The 23567-nt window shown below is 42.4% G+C and overlaps 3 protein-coding genes across 7 annotated transcripts in view; all 3 read left to right on the top strand.

The window, feature by feature from the left end:
* LOC119658918 (tyrosine-protein kinase CSK) overlaps window positions 1–4252 on the top strand; it is a 142228-nt gene extending 137976 nt beyond the window's left edge. For 4 of the 5 annotated variants that reach the window (XM_038066740.1, XM_038066741.1, XM_038066739.1 and 1 more), the window contains one exon: window positions 2885–4252. In XM_038066740.1, the coding sequence (XP_037922668.1) occupies window positions 2885–3061 (177 nt within the window). In that variant the 3' untranslated portion in view covers window positions 3062–4252. The remainder of the gene's footprint in view (window positions 1–2884) is intronic. The other variant, XR_005250303.1, reaches the window with a different exon arrangement.
* Window positions 4253–22377: 18125 nt separating this feature from the next.
* Window positions 22378–22854, top strand: LOC119660064. The gene is made up of 2 exons (XM_038068443.1): window positions 22378–22572; window positions 22634–22854. Exons 1-2 carry the CDS (start codon window positions 22422–22424, stop codon window positions 22852–22854), a joined length of 372 nt encoding a protein of 123 aa, XP_037924371.1. The 5' UTR covers window positions 22378–22421.
* A 139-nt stretch (window positions 22855–22993) lies between these two features.
* Window positions 22994–23567, top strand: part of LOC119658852 (28S ribosomal protein S9, mitochondrial) — a 162219-nt gene continuing 161645 nt past the window's right edge. The window contains exon 1 of the mRNA XM_038066604.1: window positions 22994–23130. Within this exon, the coding sequence (XP_037922532.1) occupies window positions 23029–23130 (102 nt within the window). The 5' untranslated portion in view covers window positions 22994–23028. The remainder of the gene's footprint in view (window positions 23131–23567) is intronic.

The raw sequence follows: 23567 nt of genomic DNA, 5'->3' as shown, positions 1-23567 counted from the left end.
TGAGTGAATCTCTATTCGCTGGAAAGCCGTGGTGCTTCCAGCAGGATTCGGCCCCCGCTCACAACGCCAAGATAATTCAGCAGTGGTTAGCGACGCAAGTTCCTGACTTCATAACCGCGGATGAATGGGCCCCCAGGCAGCCCAGATTTGAATCCTCTGGACTACAGCCTCTGGGCTAAGTGAGAGGAGACTGCCTGCGATCAAACCCACACCGATTTGGAGAGTTTGAAGGCCAGTATCGTGCGAGCACCTCGGGAAATGCCGCTTCATACCGTACGTGAAACGATCGATACATGGCCTCACAGACTTTGAGCTTGTGAAGCTGCAAGCGGCCATTTCGAATAATTTTTCTTTCGTTTGAAAGTTCTATGTTTCCCTTTTCTAAAGGTGTACTTTTCGATTGATTTGGTTTATTACTTCCTGAGAAATAAAGATTTGTTTGATTGACTTATGGCTATACTATGTATATGGTGTAATGGCCCTTCTCCAGGAAACCTGTTCCTGTCCAGCGCATCTCCTGCAACGCTGTTACATCAGTCCTCTATTGGGATAGGGTATCGGCTAGCTGCTTGGTAGCGCCTTTTCTGTGCAAGGAGCGCACGTTCCATGAGAAAGTACGCAAATCGTTGTTACGTTGTCGTTGCCGGGTTCGTTGTTGTGTTATCAGCCCAGTCCGAGGCTCCTGTTGTGGCTTCGTAACAAGTTGTTTTCCGTGTAGGGTTGTCGGTTCTACCCAACCCCCAACCTGGAGCACCAGTTGGTACAATTTGTCCCGTTTTTAAGCGCGGGAGACTCGCCTTCATCCCTCTCCTTCTGCAGAGCTCCCAGCGGTCACTATCGGAGGTGAAGATAGGTTTTGGTAGTAGAGCTGTTGGTGTTGGTTCAGAAGGTGTTTCTCAGGTTTTATGATCTATCGTGGATACCAATCCGTGTTTCGCCCTGGGATCTATACTACCCTTTGACTGAATGAATTTGTAAAAATTGATAACATGTATGTTATCTTTCCTTGTATACAAACTGAAATTATGTGTTTTTTCAAAGCTGGCTCTAATAAATTGGCCATCCACTGTAATATAATGCATAATTTTGGAAAGTTTGACAAAAATCCAACTACAGCGTAGGCCATTTAATGTGGGCCCATTTGTTTCTGGAAAAAAAAAACAAAAAAAACATTTTTTTTGCTATTCATATTAAAAATCATTTATTTTAGTTCAAGAAGATTTGTTCCAGCTAATTTTTGAAAATGATATCTTTCAAATGTTTACCTTTGGCCTAGATGCCCAAATGTGCCCTTTTTTTAGCGTTTTCCATCGTTTTGGTCGATGTTTCGGCTGATATGCCGGCTATTTCGCGTCGAATGTTGTTTTTGAGTTGAGCTAAAGTCCTTGGATTGTTCATGTATACCTTGGATTTGAGATAGCCTCACAGAAAAAAGTCTGGTGGCGTCAAATTTAGTGATCTCGGTGGCCATGGAAAGTCACCATTTTTGGATATCAACCTTCCGGGCAACAATGTGTTCAAAAAATGGATTGTAGCACATGAAGTATGGCAAGTTGCTCCGTCCTGCTGAAACCAGAAGCCTTCCATGTCATTTTCTTCGATGATTGGCATGACAAAATCACGAATCATGGCCCGATATCACTTGCCATTGATGGTAACACAGGCTCCTTCGTCATTTTCGAAAAAGAACGGTCCGATGACCTTTTCCGCACAAACATCGCACCACAGAGTCACTTTTTGATCGAAGAGATTCATTTAATTGAGGATTTTCGGTAGCGTAGAAGCGACAGTTTTGCTTATTTATGTCTCCATTTAACTGAAAATGGGCCTCGTCCGACATGATGATTTTTCGCCAAAAGTCTGGTTCATTGCGAACAATTTCGACGGCCCTTTTGGCATAATTAAGGCATTTCGGATAATCAGCTGGGTTTAATTTTTGTGCCAATTGAATTTTGTATGGAAACATTTTTAAATCGATAGGAATTATGCGCCTGAGTGTGGTTCTTGCAATGCCTAACTCCTGGGAACGGCGATAACTCGATGTTCTCAGAGTCTCCTCAGTACTGGCTCGTACGGCTTCAGTATTTTCATCGGAACGTCTTGTATGTTGTCTGGATACGTGACTGGTACTGCTGAGGCGGTGGTTAATAAATTTTGCGTATAAACGCTGCAAAATGGTTTTAGATGGAGCAGTTTTCACTTAATTTTTTTTTACGAAATGCACGTTGAGTTAACACAATTGAGAGCTTATTTTGAATGTAAAGTTGTATTATTTCCGCGCATTCTTTTGGAGTGTATTGCTCCATGCTATAAATTGTCTTGGACTGACGCTTCAAATGCGGTATGTCATTAGTCAATCTGACATTCCTGCCAAAAGTTACAGGGTTGCCAGATGGGCTCACATTAAATGGCCTACCCTATATTATTAACAAAGTTATAGAAAGTCAAAGTTGTGTATTTCACATGAATTTATCGTACTCTAAGGCTTGTATGACATCGTCATCACATAAAGTAAACTCATATGAACGGCAAACGGTTGGAGTTTGAAAATACACATATACATCAAGAAAGAAAAATCTATTTCTGAGTGAAACGATTTCGTTTGGCACAATGAAGTGTCCTAAACAAACGAGAGGAAAAACATGGACAACGTTATCCCTTTTCAATTTTCTTGCTATTATCAAATTTGCGTTTTGACATTAATATTACGAATTTTAGGTTGATTGCACTCCCACCTGAATCAATTCACAGTTCCAATAGGCAATGTCCTCTATTAATTCAAGATTTCGTAGATGAATAATGTTTTTTCTTGATTTCTATGGAAATATTTTAGTTTCATGTTATGCTGTCATTTTATCACATTAATTATTTTATTTCCATTCAGCCTCTAGCGGACGTAGTGAAACACGTCGAAGTCGGCTATAAAATGGAAGCACCCGAAGGATGTCCACCCGAAATCTACGAAATGATGCGCCAAGCGTGGGATTTGAATCCTGCCCGAAGACCAACGTTCCAGGAGCTCAAAGTCAAACTATTGCAGCTTAAGAATATAACGACGTGAACTCAAATCTCAATATAAGTTATAAACAATAATCACTATTTAAGAAGTATTATTAAATGAATAATAAAAACGGAAAGATGAAGAAAGTCCCAATTGCATCGTTGAACAGGAATCTGTTCGGAAAGGTGGGAACCCATTTGATTCTTTTGAAATCTGCAAGCACACAATTTTGTTGAAATCACACAAAAAAAGATAAGCCGGCTTCTTTTGATAAATACTTTTCTTCACGTTTATATATATATATTATATACAAAATGATTTTTAGCGTATTTTTTCTTTTCTATTGAATATATTTAATATATTTATTAATTTGTTTAATATTAATATTGCAAGTTGCAAACAAAAAGAAAGAAAATCAACAAAAAGAATTAAACGACGCAAATGCAAACGAGAAAAGCGTTGCATTGTTCAATAAACGCTACAAATAAAAACCAAATTACAAAAAAAAAAATGAAAATTCGGTTAAGGCAGGAATGAAATTGAATGATTAGCAGATACAAAAATGGTTCGTGATTGGTTTAAGACCTGCGAATGCAACACAATTCAATCGACCAAGCACGGATGCATGCATACAAAAAAAATCTTGTAAATAGGATTAAAATGTACGAAAGATGAATTAATCACTGTTATCGAATATGCAGATAAATCTGAAACGCTAAATGAACACGTACATTGAGAAGAGCAATCTGACGAGGACCGAAGCTGAAACTGAAAAATGAAGCAGCAGTTTTAAGGATGGTCTCGATGTATTCCCTTTAATTTGAAAATCTTTGATTTTCCAGTGAATCTATTACATTGTTGAGTATTTGATTTGTTTATGTCAATCAGATTGCATTTGTACAGATTCCGAACTAAAGTATTTTCAGTTGGACTATGGTACATAAGATACAATGATGATGATAAAAATACTTAAATTTAATCTTCATAAGTTCTATTTTTTGATTGCATAGGAAAATTGTATTTTTTTATTCTTTTAAACAAAATTTTCAAAAGTTTTGGCAAATGAAAGTATTTTTTTTTCAGATATTTTATACAAATTTTTATTTTATTTTTTAATTATATTTTAATTTTATATGGTTTTAAGGAGTGTTTGCTTATTGCACATTTGTAAACGATATAAAGAAATTATGTTATGTTATGATGTTTGTTCCAATAACCAGAGACAATGAAAATGATAAAGATCAAAACGAAGAAATTATTTTTCTTTTTAATTTTCATACTCGTCATGGGTTCATTAGATGCAGCTGATTATCTTTAGATCAGGCGAAGTACGTAAAGTATCTGCGAGAAAATTTTGACTAATAACTTTTAACTAATTAACTATATTTTGAGTTAAATACAATTGAAGCAATAAATTGCAGGACAACTCTCCCCCTTATCCCGACTCTTTGCTCGTACTAACAACATACTAAATTCATTTTAATAATTTCATTATTTTTTTTAAATCACGGCCTGCTCCGCCACGGAGAACACCGATGGTAGCCACTGTCAATCGAGTTAAGAACATTCGAAATAAATTTTCGAATGTTGTTAACCCCGCTGCGCCACATAGCTGCGCCCCCAGGTGAAACCTAGGGGTTGCAGCGACCGAACTCGGAACTGCGTTCTTCATCATACGACGAAGCGAACGTGACGTTGATTTGGGGCGCAAACGGGCTCCCGCCTGGATAAGGAGCAGCCTTTTTCTGTCTCCCGATCTCGAGCTGAAAGAAATGCTCTCCCCGGTCGAGAACACGGTACGGGCCTTTGTATAGAGGCTGCAGCGGCTTCCGGAGAGCATCCGTCCTGACCAGGGCGCGCAGGCAGGTGCGGACGACGAGTGGCGTGTGGGAGGTGTGACTTTTATGTGGCGAAGGTTATCTTTCAGCAGGCGCAGCAATTCCGAATCTGTGAGACCCGATCTCCTATCGAAGACCGGATCACTTGGGAGTCTTTGGTTCTCCCCGTATACCAGCTCCGCGGGGGTGACAGCAAACTCCTCTCGGCGGGTTGTTCGTAGGCCGAGTAAGACGAGAGGCAAGACCTGAGTCCAGGACGGATCCCCGCGTGCTATAATGGCGGCTTTCACCGTCCGGTGCTAACGTTCTAGCATCCCATTGGATTACGGGTAGTAAGCCGTAGTTCGCTGACATTTGAATCCCAGGAGTTTGCCTAACTCCGAAAAAAGGGTGGGCTCAAATTGCATTCCCTGGTCAGTGATGATCACTGCAGGGACGCCAAAGCGAAAGATCCACTCTTGACAGAGGGCTTCGGCACAAAATTGCGCTGTAATGTCCTTCAGATGTATTGCCTCACCGCGTAAACCTGCCGATGATTGTAAGGAAATACCTGTAATCGTGCGAGTCTCGCAAAGGTCTTACGATGTCAAGGTGTATGGTGTGGAACCGCTTGGTAGTGCGGGGAAATGAGCCCACTTCTTTTCTTACATGCCTGGTGACCTTACACTTTTGGCATGCCATGCACTCTCTGGCCCAGGGGTTGATGTCCTTATTCATGAAGGGCCAGAAGTATTTCTCGGTGACTAACCGATCTGACGTCCTGATGCCTGGATGCGCTACGTCGTGAACCGCGGGGAACACTTCCTTCGCGAAATGAGGCAATTGGTTGGGAGCTAAATCGACGACGACTTATTAAAATCACTCTGCGACGACTCTCGGATCGTATCAAGGCGGTTCTCGCGTGCGTCTCCGGTTCTTCGGTGGCGCTGGCAGCTGCGGCCGCTAAGGTGCACGAGGTGCACGCGCATGCAACAATAGCGGCCATTTATCAGCCTTCTAACGAAGTTCGAAAAGGGCAATCGGGTAACAGGTCGTCAGGACAACCTACGGACCGAAGCATATGTTGGTACCATCGCAGATTCGACGAGAAAGCCACAAATTGTACGTAGTTTAACGTGTAACCTCCAAGGCAAATATATGGGGGCCGTCTTCTATGTAAAATTCATATTTGGTGCGTAATGATATATTTATTTTCTATATACTGCCTCTAAGCTCAACGAGAATCTCACACTAATAAGACAACCCTACTGCCAATCAGCAATCTGTCCTACGAGTTCTTCATTCCAAATATATGTTATGAGGAATCATCGAAGATCAACCATACGTGTAACTACGTCAAAGGCTGACATATTGTTGCCGTTTTTGTTGATATGGATTAGCAAGGTTCGTAGCATACTCAGGGACGCATAACGCCTTCATAAATAATTTAATAAAGGTTCGGAGCTATTTAGGACTGCCCTCTTTATGCAGTTTGCTATTGATGTTTCTCGAGATAAAATTTGTATTCTCTCTAAGGCGTTGACTTCGTTAGTACAAGATTGATTCGAAAGCCAGCATGCATTTTTTTTCAATACAACTTCTTTACTGTAGTATTCGAGAGTTAGTTAACGAAATTTATTTTCGATTGTTCCCTCGGGATTATCAAGACAGATTGAAAGTAGAGTGTTTCGCGGAGGGGATTGGGTGATCTTCTTCAGCCTTTGACCCGTTCAGGTCGGTTATGAGGTCTGCATGCAGTCGTCTTTCAGATCATCATCCAGCGTATCAAGCTACCGTTGCTTTTTGGTCTTACCCCATCAACTTCGATGTTCGGATCAATCTGGGCAAGGGAATTCTCGATAGCGCGAATTACGTGACTATACCATCAAAGATCCTTCTCGTAGTTTTTCCACGATCGGTGCATCCCTATATCGACCGCGAATATCCCTCATTCCGGACGTGATCGTGGTGTGTTATGTTACTGATTCAAGTTAACATCATCGTCTCCATTACCGCGAAGCGTCGTTCATTGTCTTTTATATTACGCCAACACTCAGAACCATAGAGGGCGCCAGGGAGGACGACAGTGTGGTAAATTTTAGACTTGAGACGTTCGCTGATAAGTCGATCACAAAGAACACCAGTTGTGGAACGACACTTCATCCGGGTTACGCTAATGAAGCGTGCGTGAATCAGTTTCATAATACAGTTCTTCATTGTCTGACAGCATTGGCCCCAGATATTTAAATCGCTAAGTTCTGGGCAGGTCGCTGCCATTGACTGTGATAGTGACTCTTTCATGGGGATCTACCGTCAAAAATTCAGTTTTATTCAAATTCAATCTGAGATCGTGTTGCATGAGGTGATCATTCCATTTTTGGACAAACTGCTTGAAATCATTTTTGCTATGAGATTCTAGGAAAACATCATCTGAATAAAGCAGTGTATTGGGCGCTGGACGTTGGATGTCCCGTGTGACAGTGTTCATGACAACAACAAAGGGACGATTCAGATATCCAGAAATGCAATGTAAAAAGGCCGATGCTTTTCCCCGCATTTTTGCATGAGTAACCGCCCATCGATTATGTCAGTAGTTCCGCAGTTTTTGAGGAACCCGGCCTGATGGACGGTTATCTGGTTGTCAAGAATACGCTCACAGCCGCAGTGTTGGATCCCAGCTCTTCGCTTTCCAGAGTTCAGATTCGATGTCATCAGGTACTGTGGCTTTTCCCGTTTTCATTCGTTTTACTCCTTCCTCGACTTTATCTCTCTCGCCGTCCAAAGTGTCTAATTCATGATAAAGATGTCAGGCGATGACGGCTTTACGGTTTCTTACAAGGGCAGAGGCATTTGGTCCGGTCCGACATCAAGTGGATGCGGACTTAGGACCCCGTAATTCTTAAAAAAAATATGTTCAACTCTGGCCAAGCTTTGGTCCAAAGTATGAGCGGATTTACGCTCAATATAATTCGTAGTCATGTTATGTTCTGTTGTTCTTTATGTTCTTTATAAAGAAGCACTTAACATCTGCGAACCGCTTCGGTCACACTGCTAACAGGGCAGAGGTAAGGCAGCGTCTGATGATTTGCTGCCCTGGTAAGAAACCGTAAAGCCGTCATTGCCAAACATTGTTTAACAAAGTTTGGATGCTAAGCCCTAAACGAGGAGTCTGTGGACTAAATAAAGAGGAAGTAAGTTTCTCCCCATTTGGTCCGGTCCGATATTAAGTTGATGCGGACTTAGGACCCCGCAATTCTTAAACATGGTAAAGATCTTTGTAATGGACCGCTCGGGTAATAGCGATGGCTTTCTTTGCTTCGCGATTAACATTCTTGTAATTTCGCATGGCAGAGTCGTTTCTTTTCACATAATTTCATTTGGACATCATTTCGAAAAGAAGTATCTCGCTCACCAGGCTTGGTGACCCCGAGAGTTGCATAGATCGCTTTGTGGATCGTGTCGTTAGCTTGGTTGTGCTAGTACCGTCATTATTGAAATCGATACTTGCACTATGAAAGTACGCACAGCAAAGGTCCACCACAGCACAGCTGAAATTGGACATTATTGTTGTCCCTTGATCATTCCCGGGACCCGCAGATGTAAACACATTTGCTACCATCCGATAACTTCCAAAGCAGTCCGGACGACGCACAGGGTAGTGCACCGCGTCGCAATTATCCCAAAAGCCGGTAAGACTTGGGTTCTAAGCTTGGAGTGGTCATCTCTCAAGTGGATAAGGCCCTCCTTCATTCGGTCACCGTATCTCATCTTCTCTCAGTGTACCGAACTGATAAAGTGTGTTGCACTATATGACCAATAAATACTATACTACTTACCGTCAAGACTATTATTTAAGTAAGACAAAACGGATGCGGATATTAACGTTAAGGATGGGGATGCCTAATTCAGTAATGTGCCCGACAACTATGTGGCTGGATAGCATGTCTCCATGCCAATGCCCTTGAATTACGATCCTTAAAATTCTAATGACTGTCAAGTCATCTTTTCCAGGGAATGGTGCTAGGGACCAAAAAGGAGCCTTTCTTCCTCAAACGGGAGCAGAAATCGAATAGGAACGCCTAAATACGAATTTTCTGACATCCCACCGGGACACATCGGTAGGTTTAATACATTGGAAGGTAATCTGATATAAGAAGCTAGAATAATCTAAGGGTAAGTCTCGCAAGCAGCTATTCCCTACCTAATTGCGCATCTCATCTAATGAAATGAAGTGAGATTGTAACATCACTCGTTATTTTCCCTTCCCCTACAATCCCATAATCCTACATATACGTCGGTATTAATGAGCGACATTGCGTTTATCAAAATCAATGGGGCAACAACCGGTGTCCAATCTGGGCCTGCCACAGTCGAAAGTTGTAGACGCCTCTTGCTAATGCCATCCAGTTCGTTACTTCGCTCGTTCGCTCCAATATAGACAGGACCTGTCTCGTCTCTTACCATAGATATTGCCCTACAGACTACGTGCAAGGTCTTATTCGGCTATTCGGATCAAGTGACTCGCCCACCGTAACCGTTTGCACCTGATTTGATCCAATACTGTCCAGGCACGATGTCGCTTAAAAATTTTGTCTTCTCCTAATCTTCCTATCGAACACGGCTTAAAGTTCCCAATTTGCTGCCTAAGTCTCGGAAGAATACATGAGGACTGCGGAGATTGTGGTCTTGTATAGTAAGAGCTTTTATAGTAAAAGCTGAGAGACATTTTAAGCCGAAGGATTTTGGTAGACTAAAGTTCTGCTGTCTACCAAAAATTGTGTGTAAAGTTACTCGGTAGGCACTATTTGAGTTGCATGTTCTAATTAATAATATCACTTGCATTATTCCATCGCTGCCATTCATAAAAAATAAATTTAAGTCGGAGGTATGTGCACTTGTTGTGAAAATCATACAATTATGTTATGAAAATCATACGATTAAATACCACTAAAAGTGCACACACCACCAGCTTAAATTCGTTTTTTAATGGAGGCGGCGAGACTAATGCAAGTGACATTAATAATTAGTACGTGCAGCGCAAATAGTGCCTTCCGAAGTTCTCAAAACGGATTCATTCAAATTAATTACATTCAAAAGTAGCAGTCGTAAAATGAAAGCACCGCCAAATTTCAAATGGCGTAACCTGTCATCAGAACAAACCTTGCCAACGTGGAGCGAACTTTGCCGATCTGAAATTTTCATTATACACTGAAACTGCGTGCGGTCTCTAGCTTCTCTCGTTGTGTTTCCCGCTATATTCATCAGCAGGCATGTTGCAGGTCTTTGAATCGAGACTCTTGGCATCAAATCGTCCTGTCTGTGGTACGGGGTGAAGAAGTGAATAGTGCGATCAGCTAATATAATGGTGTGCTTCATTAGTCGATCATCAACTCGTTCGATTTCTTTAATAGCATCACGGAAACCCTCAGAGGTGGCAACGCCAACATCGTATTAAGTGTGTGCGCTACCAAAATAGAGAAGTTTATAGCCATTTTTTACCACGTTCACGTTGTAAGTCGCAGCTTTTGGCACTAGACCAGATCAGGTTTCTTGCAGAGTGCAGATATCAATGCGCCTTTTAGGAAGGGCTTTCTTGTGAATTTTTCGATCTTTCCAGTCAGGGTGCTAATATATAACGTGCAGATACGTATTTGTTTTGCTCGGACTAACTTACTTAGGTCCTGACGCCGTTCATGCGTCAATGACCCTTGCCTATTTTTCTACAGGGCTGGGGCCGTCCTGGCGCGTCGACTGAGGTGAACGTCTTAGCATTCTTCCGAGGTTTGCTGCTCAATCCGATCAAGTTGTTTTCAACGACATTGGATGCATTTTCTTGGGGGACCTGTCGCCGGACCTGTCACCATATTTAAGTAGTTTTGAGTTTTGTGATTATTATTTACGCTGATCGTTTTGAAGAATGACAAACCTTTCTGCTCAACATGTCCCCAGTTTATGTAGCCCTGCCGACTTTGCGAGCTTTTCATTGTCTCCCCTTTAATGCATGCATCTAAGAAATGAAACTTGAAACAGTATTGTTAGAGAATTACATAGATAATATATATATGACTAGATACTGTTCTAGCAACCAGAAAGTCTTAATTTTAAAGGCAACTTTTCAAGAATTCCTGGAAGCTCAAAAAATTGTAGTAATTATGCTGATTTCAACATAAAGCTAGAAGAAAATTATCTAAAATAATTTATTTATCGCAAGCATTCGAATTGCATTAGTTGAGCTTTTTGAATTCGATAACAGGAAAAAACGAAGTTTTTGGCAGTTTTGCAAGAATAAGTTACAGACTCAATACCCATTAGTTGGTTGAACAAAGCAAAGTCGCCCATATCTTGCGAAATCAAAACACCACAATGAAATTTTAGAATATTACAATCATATTAGCATAGTGAAATCACATTAGTACCAGACATAGCTAGAGAGAGTTCGATAAGCAGATCCCTGTACTTGGAATAGTACTGTAGCGATATTTTTATATAAACATAGGAGCAGACAGCGTCAACTCAAAGTAGACTGTATATATGAGTCCAAGTAATAATGACTTCCTCTGCTTATCACCATTGTGGCTACAAAGGAAACGTTCATTTGTTAGTAACTTCTCATTACCACGTATTAACTCCCAAACACGCTCATATGGCAGATAATTACTTAAGGGGGTCATCCCGTGTGTCGGATCCGAGGAATCGAATTTTTGTTTTTGACATCAATTGTATCTAAATATAGTGTAGAATATATGGGCAAAGTGATTTTTTGATATTCGGAGTCGTTCGGAAATTATAGTGTTAAACACGTAATAAGTCACATGCCAAATTTATGTCGATCGCCGTAATAAAGCTCGTATTTATCGGTCCGAATGACGTTCGAATGACTTCGCTAAAAGGACAAGAATTGAAGTCAAGACTATACATGTGTTTCTTGAAGAAACCTAAGGTTTATGGACTAGGTATAGCAGATTAATGGTCAGCTAAGGTTTTATGGCTAAAAATTGCATTCTACTTTTTAAATGCGTTTTTCTCGAAACTGCATGTTGAAAATCGACTGCCACCATAGCTCAAAATCTATCCAACGAAATTCTTTGAGATTTTCACGACTTATTCAGAACATATTTTTACGGTCCGTAAACTAGGATAATTGCGATTCATTCAGTAGTTTTTTTTTTATTCATTGAAGAAGCCGTGAAAAAACACGTAAATTCACAAAAAAAAGTTTAACAACGGCACCAAACATTTAGTTTTTAATATTTTTTAATAATCCTAGTTTACGGACTGTAGTTAAGTCTGTATATTAAAATGCCGGTTACTTTTTTTTTCTTTAAAATGATCGCAGCGCCCTCTAGCATAGCAACAAAAAAACACCTTTTTGGAGATGGGTGTATAAATTGCTCTATATTTCAATAACAAACTACAAAATGACCCCCTTAAGAAACTAAAAGCATTCTTCCAGAGTTTTGAACTAGTTATTGGCCGGTAAAGCTAAAAGTATAAATAATCCTAACAAAGTATTAAATCGTAGACTTGAGTTATTTACGAAATGTACAGAGTTCACTTAGCTACTCATCGATATGTACTAAACAATAATAAAATAGATTTTGATGCTTAGTCAAGTAAGTAATTTAATTTATTGTATTAAGCGTTACAACACTCGAAATTCTGTTGAGTTTTTTTTTATATTAACAACTTTTTTATGTCGTCGTATCTCTTTTATATACGATTTTATCGTAAGACAAAATAGGAAGAATTAAATACAAAGACTTAATGACAATGTTACTCGAAATTTCCTTTTTGAAAAAAAAAACAAAATTCAAATATGAAATAATTAATCGAAAAAAAATGTTAAAATTATCATTATGACAAAATACTGAACTGACACAATTCAAAATAAATGACAAATAATCATGAAAGGCGTAAAATATCTAAAAGAAAATGTTTTTATTGAAATAAGAATTTCCATTTGGTTTAAAGGTTTCATTTTGCAGATGGAAATAACACTTCACCACGGTCCTTAATCGTACCACATCCGGTGAGCTTCCTTCTCTTGTGGATGAAATGGTTAGTTAACGTAGCATGGGGATACGGACAAATTTCTCTTTTTTGCGAAATTCTCAACATTAACGGAGATATAAGCGTTTAAAGTTTTTCTCAAGAATCCTCCAAATTTCAGCAATTTTCCTGCACCCAGACCCCCCAACCTATATACCATTCTCAAGCTCAGATCCTCCCGCATCCTCCTCCAACAGCAGTGATCACGAATTAAGCTCCTTTTTGCGAAATTCTTAATATTAACGAAGATATAAGCGTTTAAAGTTTTTCCCAAGATTCCTCCAAAAATCAGCACTTTTCCTGGCACTCAGGCCCAACCTATATACCATTTTCAGGCTCGAATCCTCCCCCAATAATAGTGATCATGAATTAAGCTCCTCTTTGCGAAATTCTCAATATTAACGGAGATATAAGGTAGGGTGGGAGATATAAGGTGGGTGGGGAAATATCAGTCGTAGCTTATCGGAGGGTGGTTTTAGTCGGTAAAATTTGAACCCTAAACCCTGAGGTTAGTCTTTTGAAGATTTCCACCTGTTAAAACAAAAAAAAAAGTAATTGGTTATACAAATAACTAAACAAGTCGGGAAACCGGAAGCTGGAAGCTTCAGGTATGAAAGGTTTTGTGCATTTCTTTCATAAAGGCATTTCAGTGTGAATTTGTCCCATTAGTACTTAACACGTAATAAACGCATATATTAGGTGAGAATATCCACTTTTGGGTGATATTGACATTCAAAATCTTGAATTTCCGAAGAAGTGACAGCGTTGACCTATTATAACTTTGTTAGTAATAGTACAATTTCCATCAAAATCTCTCTATATTATAGCCTTTATTGCTGCAATTTCGCGGTGCTAGGATGAACTTAAGGGGGTGGTTCTGCAGCTAATTACTGAAAATTATAGTTGTGTACGGAAATTATTGTAATATACTATTATTAACTTTATTTGAAGGGATATCGGAATGGAAGGTATTTCGCAGCGTGGCCACCATATAGTGGCAGCCCCTTGATTTTTTTCAGATTTTTTGGTTGAGCAGTTTCTAATAATGGCCCCTTTAAATAAATGTTCACTTTCGACCCCCCGCCCCTCCCGCCTTTCCAACAAATGTCAAAACTAAGACCAGCTTCGGAAAGTACTAACCGAGACCTTTCATTTGATACCCCACATGACTATATTTGGTGAAAAAAATGTACACCTCCCTTTTGCATGTATGGGGGCCTCCCCTTAGATTCGACGTAACAGGATGTGACTGACTGTTTGCGTGAGCGTTCAAAGTTCCCACCTTTCCACTAAATTTGGTGTTAGTCGCTGCTACAGTCTCAGAGAAAAATGCGTGTGACGGACAGACAGGCAGACAAAGGGACCTGTGAGGAGTGGCCAGATCTCCAATCAGGCGCGACCCCAGCTGGCGGATTGGGGCATACCTATTGATGTGTAAATATGTGTTCATGCACTTTTCTTTTCTGACTGTGCATGGGCTAGTGTTTGCTCATCTCTGGTGCGAAAATAAAATTCAGAAGAAGTAAAGTTACAATGCAAGTGCTCGGAACCCCAGTACCGGCGGCTTTTGGGAGTGAGCAAGCGGACTCCCGGCCGTCGATATCCCTCGCCCGCAGTGCCTCGGTGATGGACAACTTGACCACCGTTACATCTAATACTACAAGTGTTTTAACGCTCAAACGAAACACAAGTCTGCCAAGAATACTAATTGCAAAGGCAAAGAAGGATGGGCTAAAAGGAGATAGTTGGCCAAAAAGGCAATTTCGACACCCATCGGATTTGATTAAGAGCAGTAGCAGCAAATAGATCCATTCAGGAGAAGCTCATCAATTTTACGATCTCCTCCAATACCAAAGCCGGCAAAAGAGAAAGCTCAGGGGAGTAGCAATTGAAAAAGGCGAAGAAGTCAATAAAAGGACCAAGACTCGCCGAGAACAGAGCCCTGACCCAGAAGAACTACCTTTTATGCTGCTTAGGACTAAAATAGTTGAACTGTCCGAATTCAACAAGGATAGGTACAACGTGCACCAAGCCATTAAAAACATGATGAGAGCCATCAGGGTGCTTTACAATAGGTCCCGGGAAGAAGAAGAAGAAAGCTTAAGGAAAAGCTGGACATCCCAGCCACAATAGTTTCACAGGTGACCCAAGTGACACCAAAGCACAAGGTCATCGACCTCCGATCAAGTAAGCGAGTGCGAGACAAAGAGGGAGGAGCTTTTGGGGAATCAACAGGCACCAAAACGGAAAAAAGGAGTCTTGACCAGTCCAACAAACGGAACTAAAAGTCCAGAAGGGTTTAAAGTGCCTAAAGTAGGAACGTCGGCTAGCGAAGCAAAACCGAAAGAAAATAAGAGCGGTGGTTAGACTAAGGTCGTGAACAAGAAAAGAACCAGAAATCAAAGGTGTGGATTCGCCCGGAGGCAATTGTAATCTCCAGCAGAGGACATCTAACGTATGCGGAGATAGTGGAGAAGGTGAAATCTGACTCCGACCTAAAAGACCTAGGCGGAAATGTCAGTAAAATCCGGAGGCCCCAGAAAGGGGGGAAAAATCCAGCGTGGGGAAAACTGACGGCTTTCGTAACCAAGTTATAGACTTACTTGGGGAGAATGTCACAGTTCGTTGCCAAAGACATGAGATCTACATACAGTGCAAGGATCTCGATGAGGTAACATCCAAAGAAGAAATCTACACTGCCTTGAAGCAACAATTCAAGTTGGAGGAATTCAGCGAAGGATCTATCGTGAGCCTAAGAAAAGCTTATGGTGGTACTCAAATGGCCACAATGCGACTGCCAGTGGAGTCAGTGCAGAAGTTTTTGGCCGTGGGGAATGTTCGGATTGGATGGGTTGTTTGCCGACTAAGGGAGCAGATCTCTTTAAAGAGGTGCTTCAAATGCCCGATGTTTGGACACTTCGCGAAGGCATGCACTAGGGGCATCGATCGTTCCGATCGATGTCGAAGGTGTGCGGAGAAAGGACATATTGCCAAGGAGTGCAATAAAGACCCCAAATGCATTTTGTGCGAAGGAAAGGAGGGATGGGATAACCGGCATATTACCGGAAGTGGTAAATGCCCGGAATTTAGGAAGGCGTTAACTGCAGTGAAAACATGAGGTTAATACAAATAAACCTCAATCATTGCAGGGTCGCACAAGATTTGCTTACGCAGACCACTTACGAATCCGTGATGGAGGTTGAACATTAATGAACCGTACAGAAATCTCTACGGTGGTGTATGGGTTCCAAATTCGATTGATGGAGCTACGATATGGGCGTGCGATCGTCAAGCCATACAATATAGCATGCGTCAGGCGTCTAGTGGCTTTGTGTGGGCAAAAATAAACGGTGTATTCGTATACAGCTGCTACGCTCCACCGAACCTCACACTGTCTGAATTTGAAGACCTGACGATCTTGTTCACGACGCAAGGAGACGAGGTCCAGAGGTGATAGCCGGTGACTTTAATGGGTGGGCCATCGTGCGGGACAGCAAAAAAACTAACGCAAGGGGGCGGTGTTTATTAGAAGTATTTGCCCAGTTAGATGTAGTTCTGGCCAATGAAGGCGATGTAAACACTTATCGGAAAGGGGGAACTGGTTCAATTGAAGATCTGACTTCTCAGCCTTGCGCTAGCACGTGAAATTTTCTGGAAATCTAGCGAGGAGGCAATCACCTTTGAACTAAGGACGGAGCCACAAGGCAGGAAACCCACACCCCGGAAGACGAAATCCAAAAGAACACTAGGATGGAAGTGTGGCTGGACCTGCCACAAAGCATCTCTAAAGCATATGACTCGTCGATGCCTTGGAGATGCTCATTCCCCACTAGAAAACCCAATTATTGGTGGAATAGTCGACTTGCCAGCCTTCGATCGATTTGCCACAGAGCCAGACGAACGGCTCAGAGGGCAATAGGTAGGGTCGATTAAGGGCAAAAGGAGCATGCCTATAGGGAAACCCGCAGAGGCCGATCATCTCGGCAGATCACGTTCCCTATGCTCTTGTTGAAAATAATCCAGGGGTTATTTTCCCAACAAGAGGGGGTACTGACACTTTCCAGCCTCCCCTGAATGTGACGCCGATTCCACCAGCCACCAGAGACGAGCTGGTGGAGATAAGCAGTCGATTAGGCGACGGCAAAGCCCGGGGACTGGTCGGCATACCGAATAAGGCCCTCAAACTTGCCGTCAAATGTAGACCGGATATGTTCCCGGAGCTGTTCGAAACATGCCTGTCTGAGGGTACTTCCCCTGTACCGTGGAAGCGGCAGAAGCTGGTGCTGTTGCCTAAAGCTGGCAAACCGCCGGGGGAACAGTTACCCTATGGATCCATATGTCTTCTAGACACTATGGGGAAAATGTTGGAGCGGATTATTTATAATATATTACGCCCAGTCGTCGAGGGCCAAGGGAGCCTTTCAGATAGGCAATATCAAAAATTGATGCCATCAAAATGGTTACTGGCTTCGCCGCAAATGCAATTCACGGAAGGGATTGTACCAGCAAATATTGTGTGGTCGTGACCCTGTGAAGAATGCATTCAACTCGGTCAATTGGAACCTTATACGAAAGTCTCTAGCGACGGTTGGTGTTCCCATTTACCTCACCGCTATTATCGATACCTACTTGCAAGAGCGGACACTCTGGTATAATACCGATGATGGAGCCAAGGAGTACGTTGTGTCCGCGGGTGTCCCACAGGGCTCTGTACTGGGCCCACAACTGTGGAACATCATGTATAATGATGTACTTAACCTTTCGGTTCCGGAGGAGGCCATGGTGGTGGGTTAAACCGATGATATACCACTGGTTGTGGTCGCAAAGCATCTCGACGAAGCAAACGAAACTCAAGCGAAGCAATCAGTGTTGTTAAAGCTTGGTTAGAGAGTGCTGGACTGGCACTCGCTGAGGAAAAGACGGAAGCGGTCTTCATCACTAAGCGCCGCAAAAGAAATTACGCCTGTATTAGAATCGGGAATCGTATCATCACTTCCAAGCCCGAAGAGGGCGATCAGACTCGAGTCTACAAGGGACTTATCTGAAGCCTCACCGGAGGTTATCTGGTACCATGGGAACCGCGATGGCCCTCTGAGAGCATATGCTCCAGGAGAATTCCTAGAGGATGTGGTCTCGGCCTGGTTATTTGCGGTTGGCCCCCTAATGGGAGTTTCGTGGTGGTTGTGGTTATGCCTACATCGCGGGCCGTGGGAGTCCGAAGAGGACCGTGGGATTATGCCTTCACGGTAGGTACTCACGTTAAACCCCCCATGACTTTCATCACTTCAATACCATCAAATACTTGGGGGTGATGATAGACAGAAAACTCAATTTTAAGCAGCACATAGAGCATACTTGCGAAAAAGAATCCACCGCTATGGCTCTGGTAAGGATGATACCGAACGTGGGTGAACCGCGGCATACTTGCAGGCTACTCATAGCGAGGGTGGTGAGTTCTATCATGCTGTATGCATTCCCAGTTTGGAGAAACGCGCTGCAGGTTTTAGGCAATGCATATAAACTGAGTACGTTTACAAAAGAACAGCCTTAAGGGGGTCATCCCGTGTGAAGGCCGTTTTTTTTTCCTTTTTTAGAAATTTTTTGGGAAGAACTGGATAAAGATACAAAAATGAATTTTTCAGCATATATTTATTAATATCTTGAGCATGCGTGATAATTTTTCCAGCATGATAGCATAGTTTATTATTGAAATACAGAGTAATTTATACACCCATTTCCAAAAAAAGGTGTTTTTCTGCGGCCACCCTAGAGGGTGCTGTGATCATCTTAAAGAAAAACTAGGATTATTAAGAAATAATAAAAGCTAAATTTTTGTGAACTTTTTTTGTGAATTTTGATGTTTTTTCGAGGCTTCTCTAATGAATAAAAACAAACTCTGAATCGTAATTATCCTAGTTTGCGGACCGTAGAAATATGTTCTGAATTAGTTGTGACATCCACCAAAATATCAGGACTCTGATACGAGATATTAGGCTGTCCTATATTAGTGTCCGGATAGCTGAGTGGTTAGAGCACAAGGCTGTCGTACGGAAGGTCGCGGTTCAAATCTCATTGGAAGCAGTGAAATTTGTATCGTGATTTGACGTCGGATACCAGTCGAGTCAGCTGTGAATAAGTACCTGAGTCAAATCAGGGTAATAATCTCGGGCGAGCGCAATGCTCATCACATTGCCTCATACAGTGTACTGTAGCGTACCGTTGCGGCCTTGAATGAAGTGCTCTAACACACTTCAAGGCCCTGATCCAATATGGATTGCTGCGCCAACGATTATTATTATATTAGGGCGGTGGAGGAAAAAACACCCAAGCGTCATGTGGCAAAGACACGGGAAACACAGGTGACGGCACTTCAACATAAGATAAGCGAGAACGCGGGCATGCGGAGTAGGGATGGAATAAGTGAATCTCTTGGTGTCCAACAAGCGGCCAAGAAGAAAAAAGCCTCATCGCCAAAGAAACCTGCGCCGGCGAAACTTCCGGGTAGTTCTTCGATTACGGGTCCAACTGTGACAAAACGGGAACAGCCTTAGTTCGTAAACCCGAAAAATGGATAAAGGTGGACGGGAAAAAGCGGCACAAAGAGAAAAAGAAGATTCGTCCGAAAGTAATCATTATTTCCAAGCAAGGAGATATGTTCTATGTCGACATCTTCCGGAAAGTCAAAGCCGATCCGGAACTGACAGACCTACGTGGCTGTGTGAGCCGTATCAGGCAAAAGGGGAATCTGTTACTGCAACTAAACAAATCTAGCGAGAAGATATTGAATAGCTTTCGCGGCCAGATGGAGAAGGTGCTACGTGAGCAAGCAAACTTGAAAGCTCGAAAGCAACAAATAGTGATCGAGTGTAAAGACCTAGACGACGTCACATCACCAGAGGATATCTGTGCTGCGCTAAGGAAACAATTCAACCTTAGCGGCCTAGAAGACAGCACCATCAAAAGGATGAAGAAGGCATATGGAGGTACACAGACCGCTATTATTAGCTTGTCGGTGGAATCAACGATTAAACTGACTACCGTGGAGAAGGTAAGAATAGGTTGGACCATGTGTCGACTTAGAGAGCAAATATCTCTAAGGAGATGCTTCAGATTCCTCGATTTCGGTAACTTTGCAGCAGCATGTATTAGCGAGTACGAAAGGCCAAGAAGGTGCAGGAAGTGTGGTGAAGAGGGCCATCTTATTAAAGACTGCACTGGAGATCCACGATGAATTTTGTGCAAAAGGAGAAAGGGAGTAGATGACCGGCACGTTGGAGGTGGTAGCAGGTGCCCGGCATATAAGAGAGAGCTGGACCGTAAGGCTAAAGAGGTTGATACCAATTAACCTCAACCATTGCGATGCAGGTGAAGACTTGCTCTCACAAACCATTCGAGAGTCGAATGTGGACGTGGCGGTAATATATGAACCTTTCCAAAGTTACATTAGTGCTACGTGGGTGAAAGACTCATCGGAGAACTCAACGATATGGGCATGTGGACGGCAAGCCATTTAAGAAATATTGGCCAGCTTTGTACGGGTGAAAATCTCCGGCGTCCATATCTACAGTTGCTATGCTCCTCCTAGTGCAACATTAGCGCAATATGAGAGAGACCACAGCCCCAAAATCATTACCGGCGATTTCAACGCGTGGGCTTTAGACTGGGGAAGTCAAGTGACGAACACCAGGGGCCTGCTTGGAACTTCCGCGGAGCGAAGGACTAGGCTCAATCGTCGATCTAACCTACCTCAGTACCTCATTGGTGCAAGGGGTGGTCTGGCGGGTGAGTGAACACTGTACCCACAGTGACCATCAAGCCATCTTTCATGACATCAGGAATGGGCTAGGCAACATCAAAATCGGAAAAACCAGGATACCTGGGTGGTCCACTGGAGCTTTCGAGGAAGAGACAGAGCTAGGGAGTGGTCTATCGGAGCGGCAGTATGGGTTTCATAGAGCGCGGTCCACGGTTGACGCCATTGTAACGGCCGCTGGTCTGGCCCGGGAAGCATCGGGCGCTGGTAACTGCTGCGCGGTGGTAACGCTGGATATCAGGAATGCCTTTAACTCAACCAACTGGGGTTGGGTTAAGGGGACCCTGGCTAAATTGGGTGTCCGTGGTTACTTAGCTCAGATAATGAACAGTTACCTTTCGAAGAGACTTCATTGGTACGCGACGGACGACGGGCCGAAGGAATATATTGTGACAGCGAGTGTTCTCCCTGCTCGGTACTGGGGCCCCTGCTGTGGAACATAATATATAAGGGACTGCTCGGCCTTCGCGTGCCAAGGGAGGCAACATTGATTGGTTTTGCAGATGACCTGGCATTGCTAGTAGTTGCGAAAGACCACCAGGACGTGGAACTGTATGCAAGTGAAACCAATCATGCTATCAAAGCATGGTTTCAAATGGTGAAATTGGACCTAGCGGAAAATAAGACGAAGGCCGTCCTTATTACCAATTGCAGGAAAAACAACACTGTGAAAATCCGCGTTGGTAATCATGAGGTCGTTTCAAAATCGATCATTAGATATCTGAGGGTATTGATCGATGCCAAGTTGAGCTTCAAGGGGCACTTGGACTATGCCCGCGAAAAGACAACAGAGGCTAGTTCATCTCTAGCAACACAGGATAACACAGCGAGCCAGAGAAGCTGAAGGAACTGGAGCGAGCTCGGATAGGGCGACGGACGCTTGACTTAGTTGGGCTGGTGTAAACCAGAGCCCTCCTCGCGAAATAATACTTCACGGTGGTCCCACGAGAATATGGGCGGGGAAGTGGGGGTGGTTTTAGTGGGTGAAAATTCCACACACTGCTGCAACCTGGCGCAGTAGCATCCTTTTAAGATTTCCACCCCCACCCATTAAAAAAGCAATAAAAGAAGCAGAATAGTGCTTTAAGGACGCGGCCCATAACAGGAAAATAATAAATATGCAAAGAAAGCTGCTGGATGAGGAAATCACAGCCGTAGCCGTAGCCGCAGTCTTAAATAAGTAATTGATACTGATATACAAATAACTAATAAAGGCTAAGAAAAGAACACTGAAATGTCTCCAGGGAACCCCCCGTTTATATAAGTTCACTTTATCTGGTTATGACGTCATAGACGTCTTCGAGAGAGCAATAAATTTATGTGCCATGAAAAACTTTGAGTTGCGGAAATCTGTCTTATATTATCGCCTTTACTGCTACCAAATTGTTTACTTCTAAGATGAATTTGACGAAGATATTCGGGTAAATTCTAAAACATGGCGATATACTCTTATTTATTTTATTTGAGTAGATATCGGAACGAGATGTACTTTCTGGCTTACATTTCATATAAATGCATCACTGTGAGTGAAGCTGACCAAACAAAATGGTTTTCTAGATTGGAAGAATTTTCGAAGACATCTGCCGCTATGTTACGGGTTAAATAGAGCAAATTAGTTCCATCTGCTGTGCCCATTTCGCGACAACGCTTTTCGATGTAGATCGTCCTTCATTGCCAAGTGGAATAGTTGAAAGGTTTCTAACGAGCTTGCTTTTCCCCAAATTCTGGATTGAAATTTAACATGTCGGACCAGCAGGATAACGCAAAGCCCATGCAATCTGCGCATTCTGCAGCCAGCGTTAAGCAGTTAACAGATGGGCAGCTGTTGGCAAAAGCCTTAAAGCTGAAGAGGGAAATCGCCGACGCATTTAACAAACTGACGGAACTGGAAAGTGAGTATTTTTGTTTTCTGGTTGTTTTTTCGATTAATTTTCGCGTTATCTTTTATTGTAGTTGTTGCCTATACAGTGGACGTTGAGTTTAAAAATTTAGAGAGCCAATTGCAATTGATCGAGGCAAATCACGATGAAATGAAACGTAAAATGATGGTAAATTTCCCCATTTACGATGCTGAGACTTCCCAGCATGGAAATATGGAAGACCTTTCCAATGCAGAAAAAGATCCCACCGAGGAAAGTGGAGTGGATACATCAATTGATGACGATAATAAATAAATTTCGCTGTGAATTCCATTATTTCGTTTGTTTCATTTCCAACCGGTACAATGAGCGGAAGTAGGTTCTGTGTCGTTCTTCCCGTACGGGAACAGTCGGAAAATGGGCGAAACGTTCCGAATATCAATAGCAGCTGATTGTCATTTGAACTTATTGGGACTGTGCGGGTCCGACATGTCGGGGAATTTACATTGTATTTTGAGACGTTTAAACCTAACAAAAGGCGCCGGACAACTACTGGAGAGACGGTCAACTGGACTTCTGGCATCAGTGAAGGTACGTGCGGATGTTGACTTCATAAAGCTAAGATTAAGCGATGTGAATCATGAACATAACCTAGACAGCGATCTGTTTACATTTGATTTTAGGGGAAGATTTTTTAAAACTGATCCCTCCAGGTATAATTTTGTATTTGGCGGTGAAACAATGTTAAGCCTTACATATAGTGAATTGTTTATACTCCCAGCGTTCTTGTTTTTAGTAGTGTCGATCTGATAATTGTAGGAGGTACATTCAAAAACAAAGGGGAGGGAAAGGATGTCTCCCAAGTTGGCTTCGCTATTCAATAATTTAAAAAACATCGGCGTTGGATGGAAAAATATATATATCGAGTAGCAGGGACCGATGAAAAGTAATTCCGGTCTCTGCTGTACCAGATGTCTCGCCTCTTGCTTCGTTTCTGCTCCAGATAGAACATTGTCTACGTAAAAGTC

This window comes from Hermetia illucens, chromosome 6 (assembly GCF_905115235.1).
Source record: "Hermetia illucens chromosome 6, iHerIll2.2.curated.20191125, whole genome shotgun sequence".
NCBI classification, from domain to species: Eukaryota; Metazoa; Arthropoda; class Insecta; order Diptera; family Stratiomyidae; genus Hermetia; species Hermetia illucens.
Note: the sequence above shows the minus strand (reverse complement) of the source record. Positions and strands in the feature narration are given on the sequence as shown.

What these genes read in the sequence shown, in the direction of transcription:
- LOC119660064 (XM_038068443.1), top strand. Translation starts at nt 22,422, where the DNA reads ATGTCGGACCAGCAGGATAACGCAAAGCCCATGCAATCTGCGCATTCT. An exon ending in CAAACTGACGGAACTGGAAA is followed by an intron (nt 22,573 to 22,633) that starts GTGAGTATTTTT and finishes CTTTTATTGTAG; the next exon opens with TTGTTGCCTATACAGTGGAC.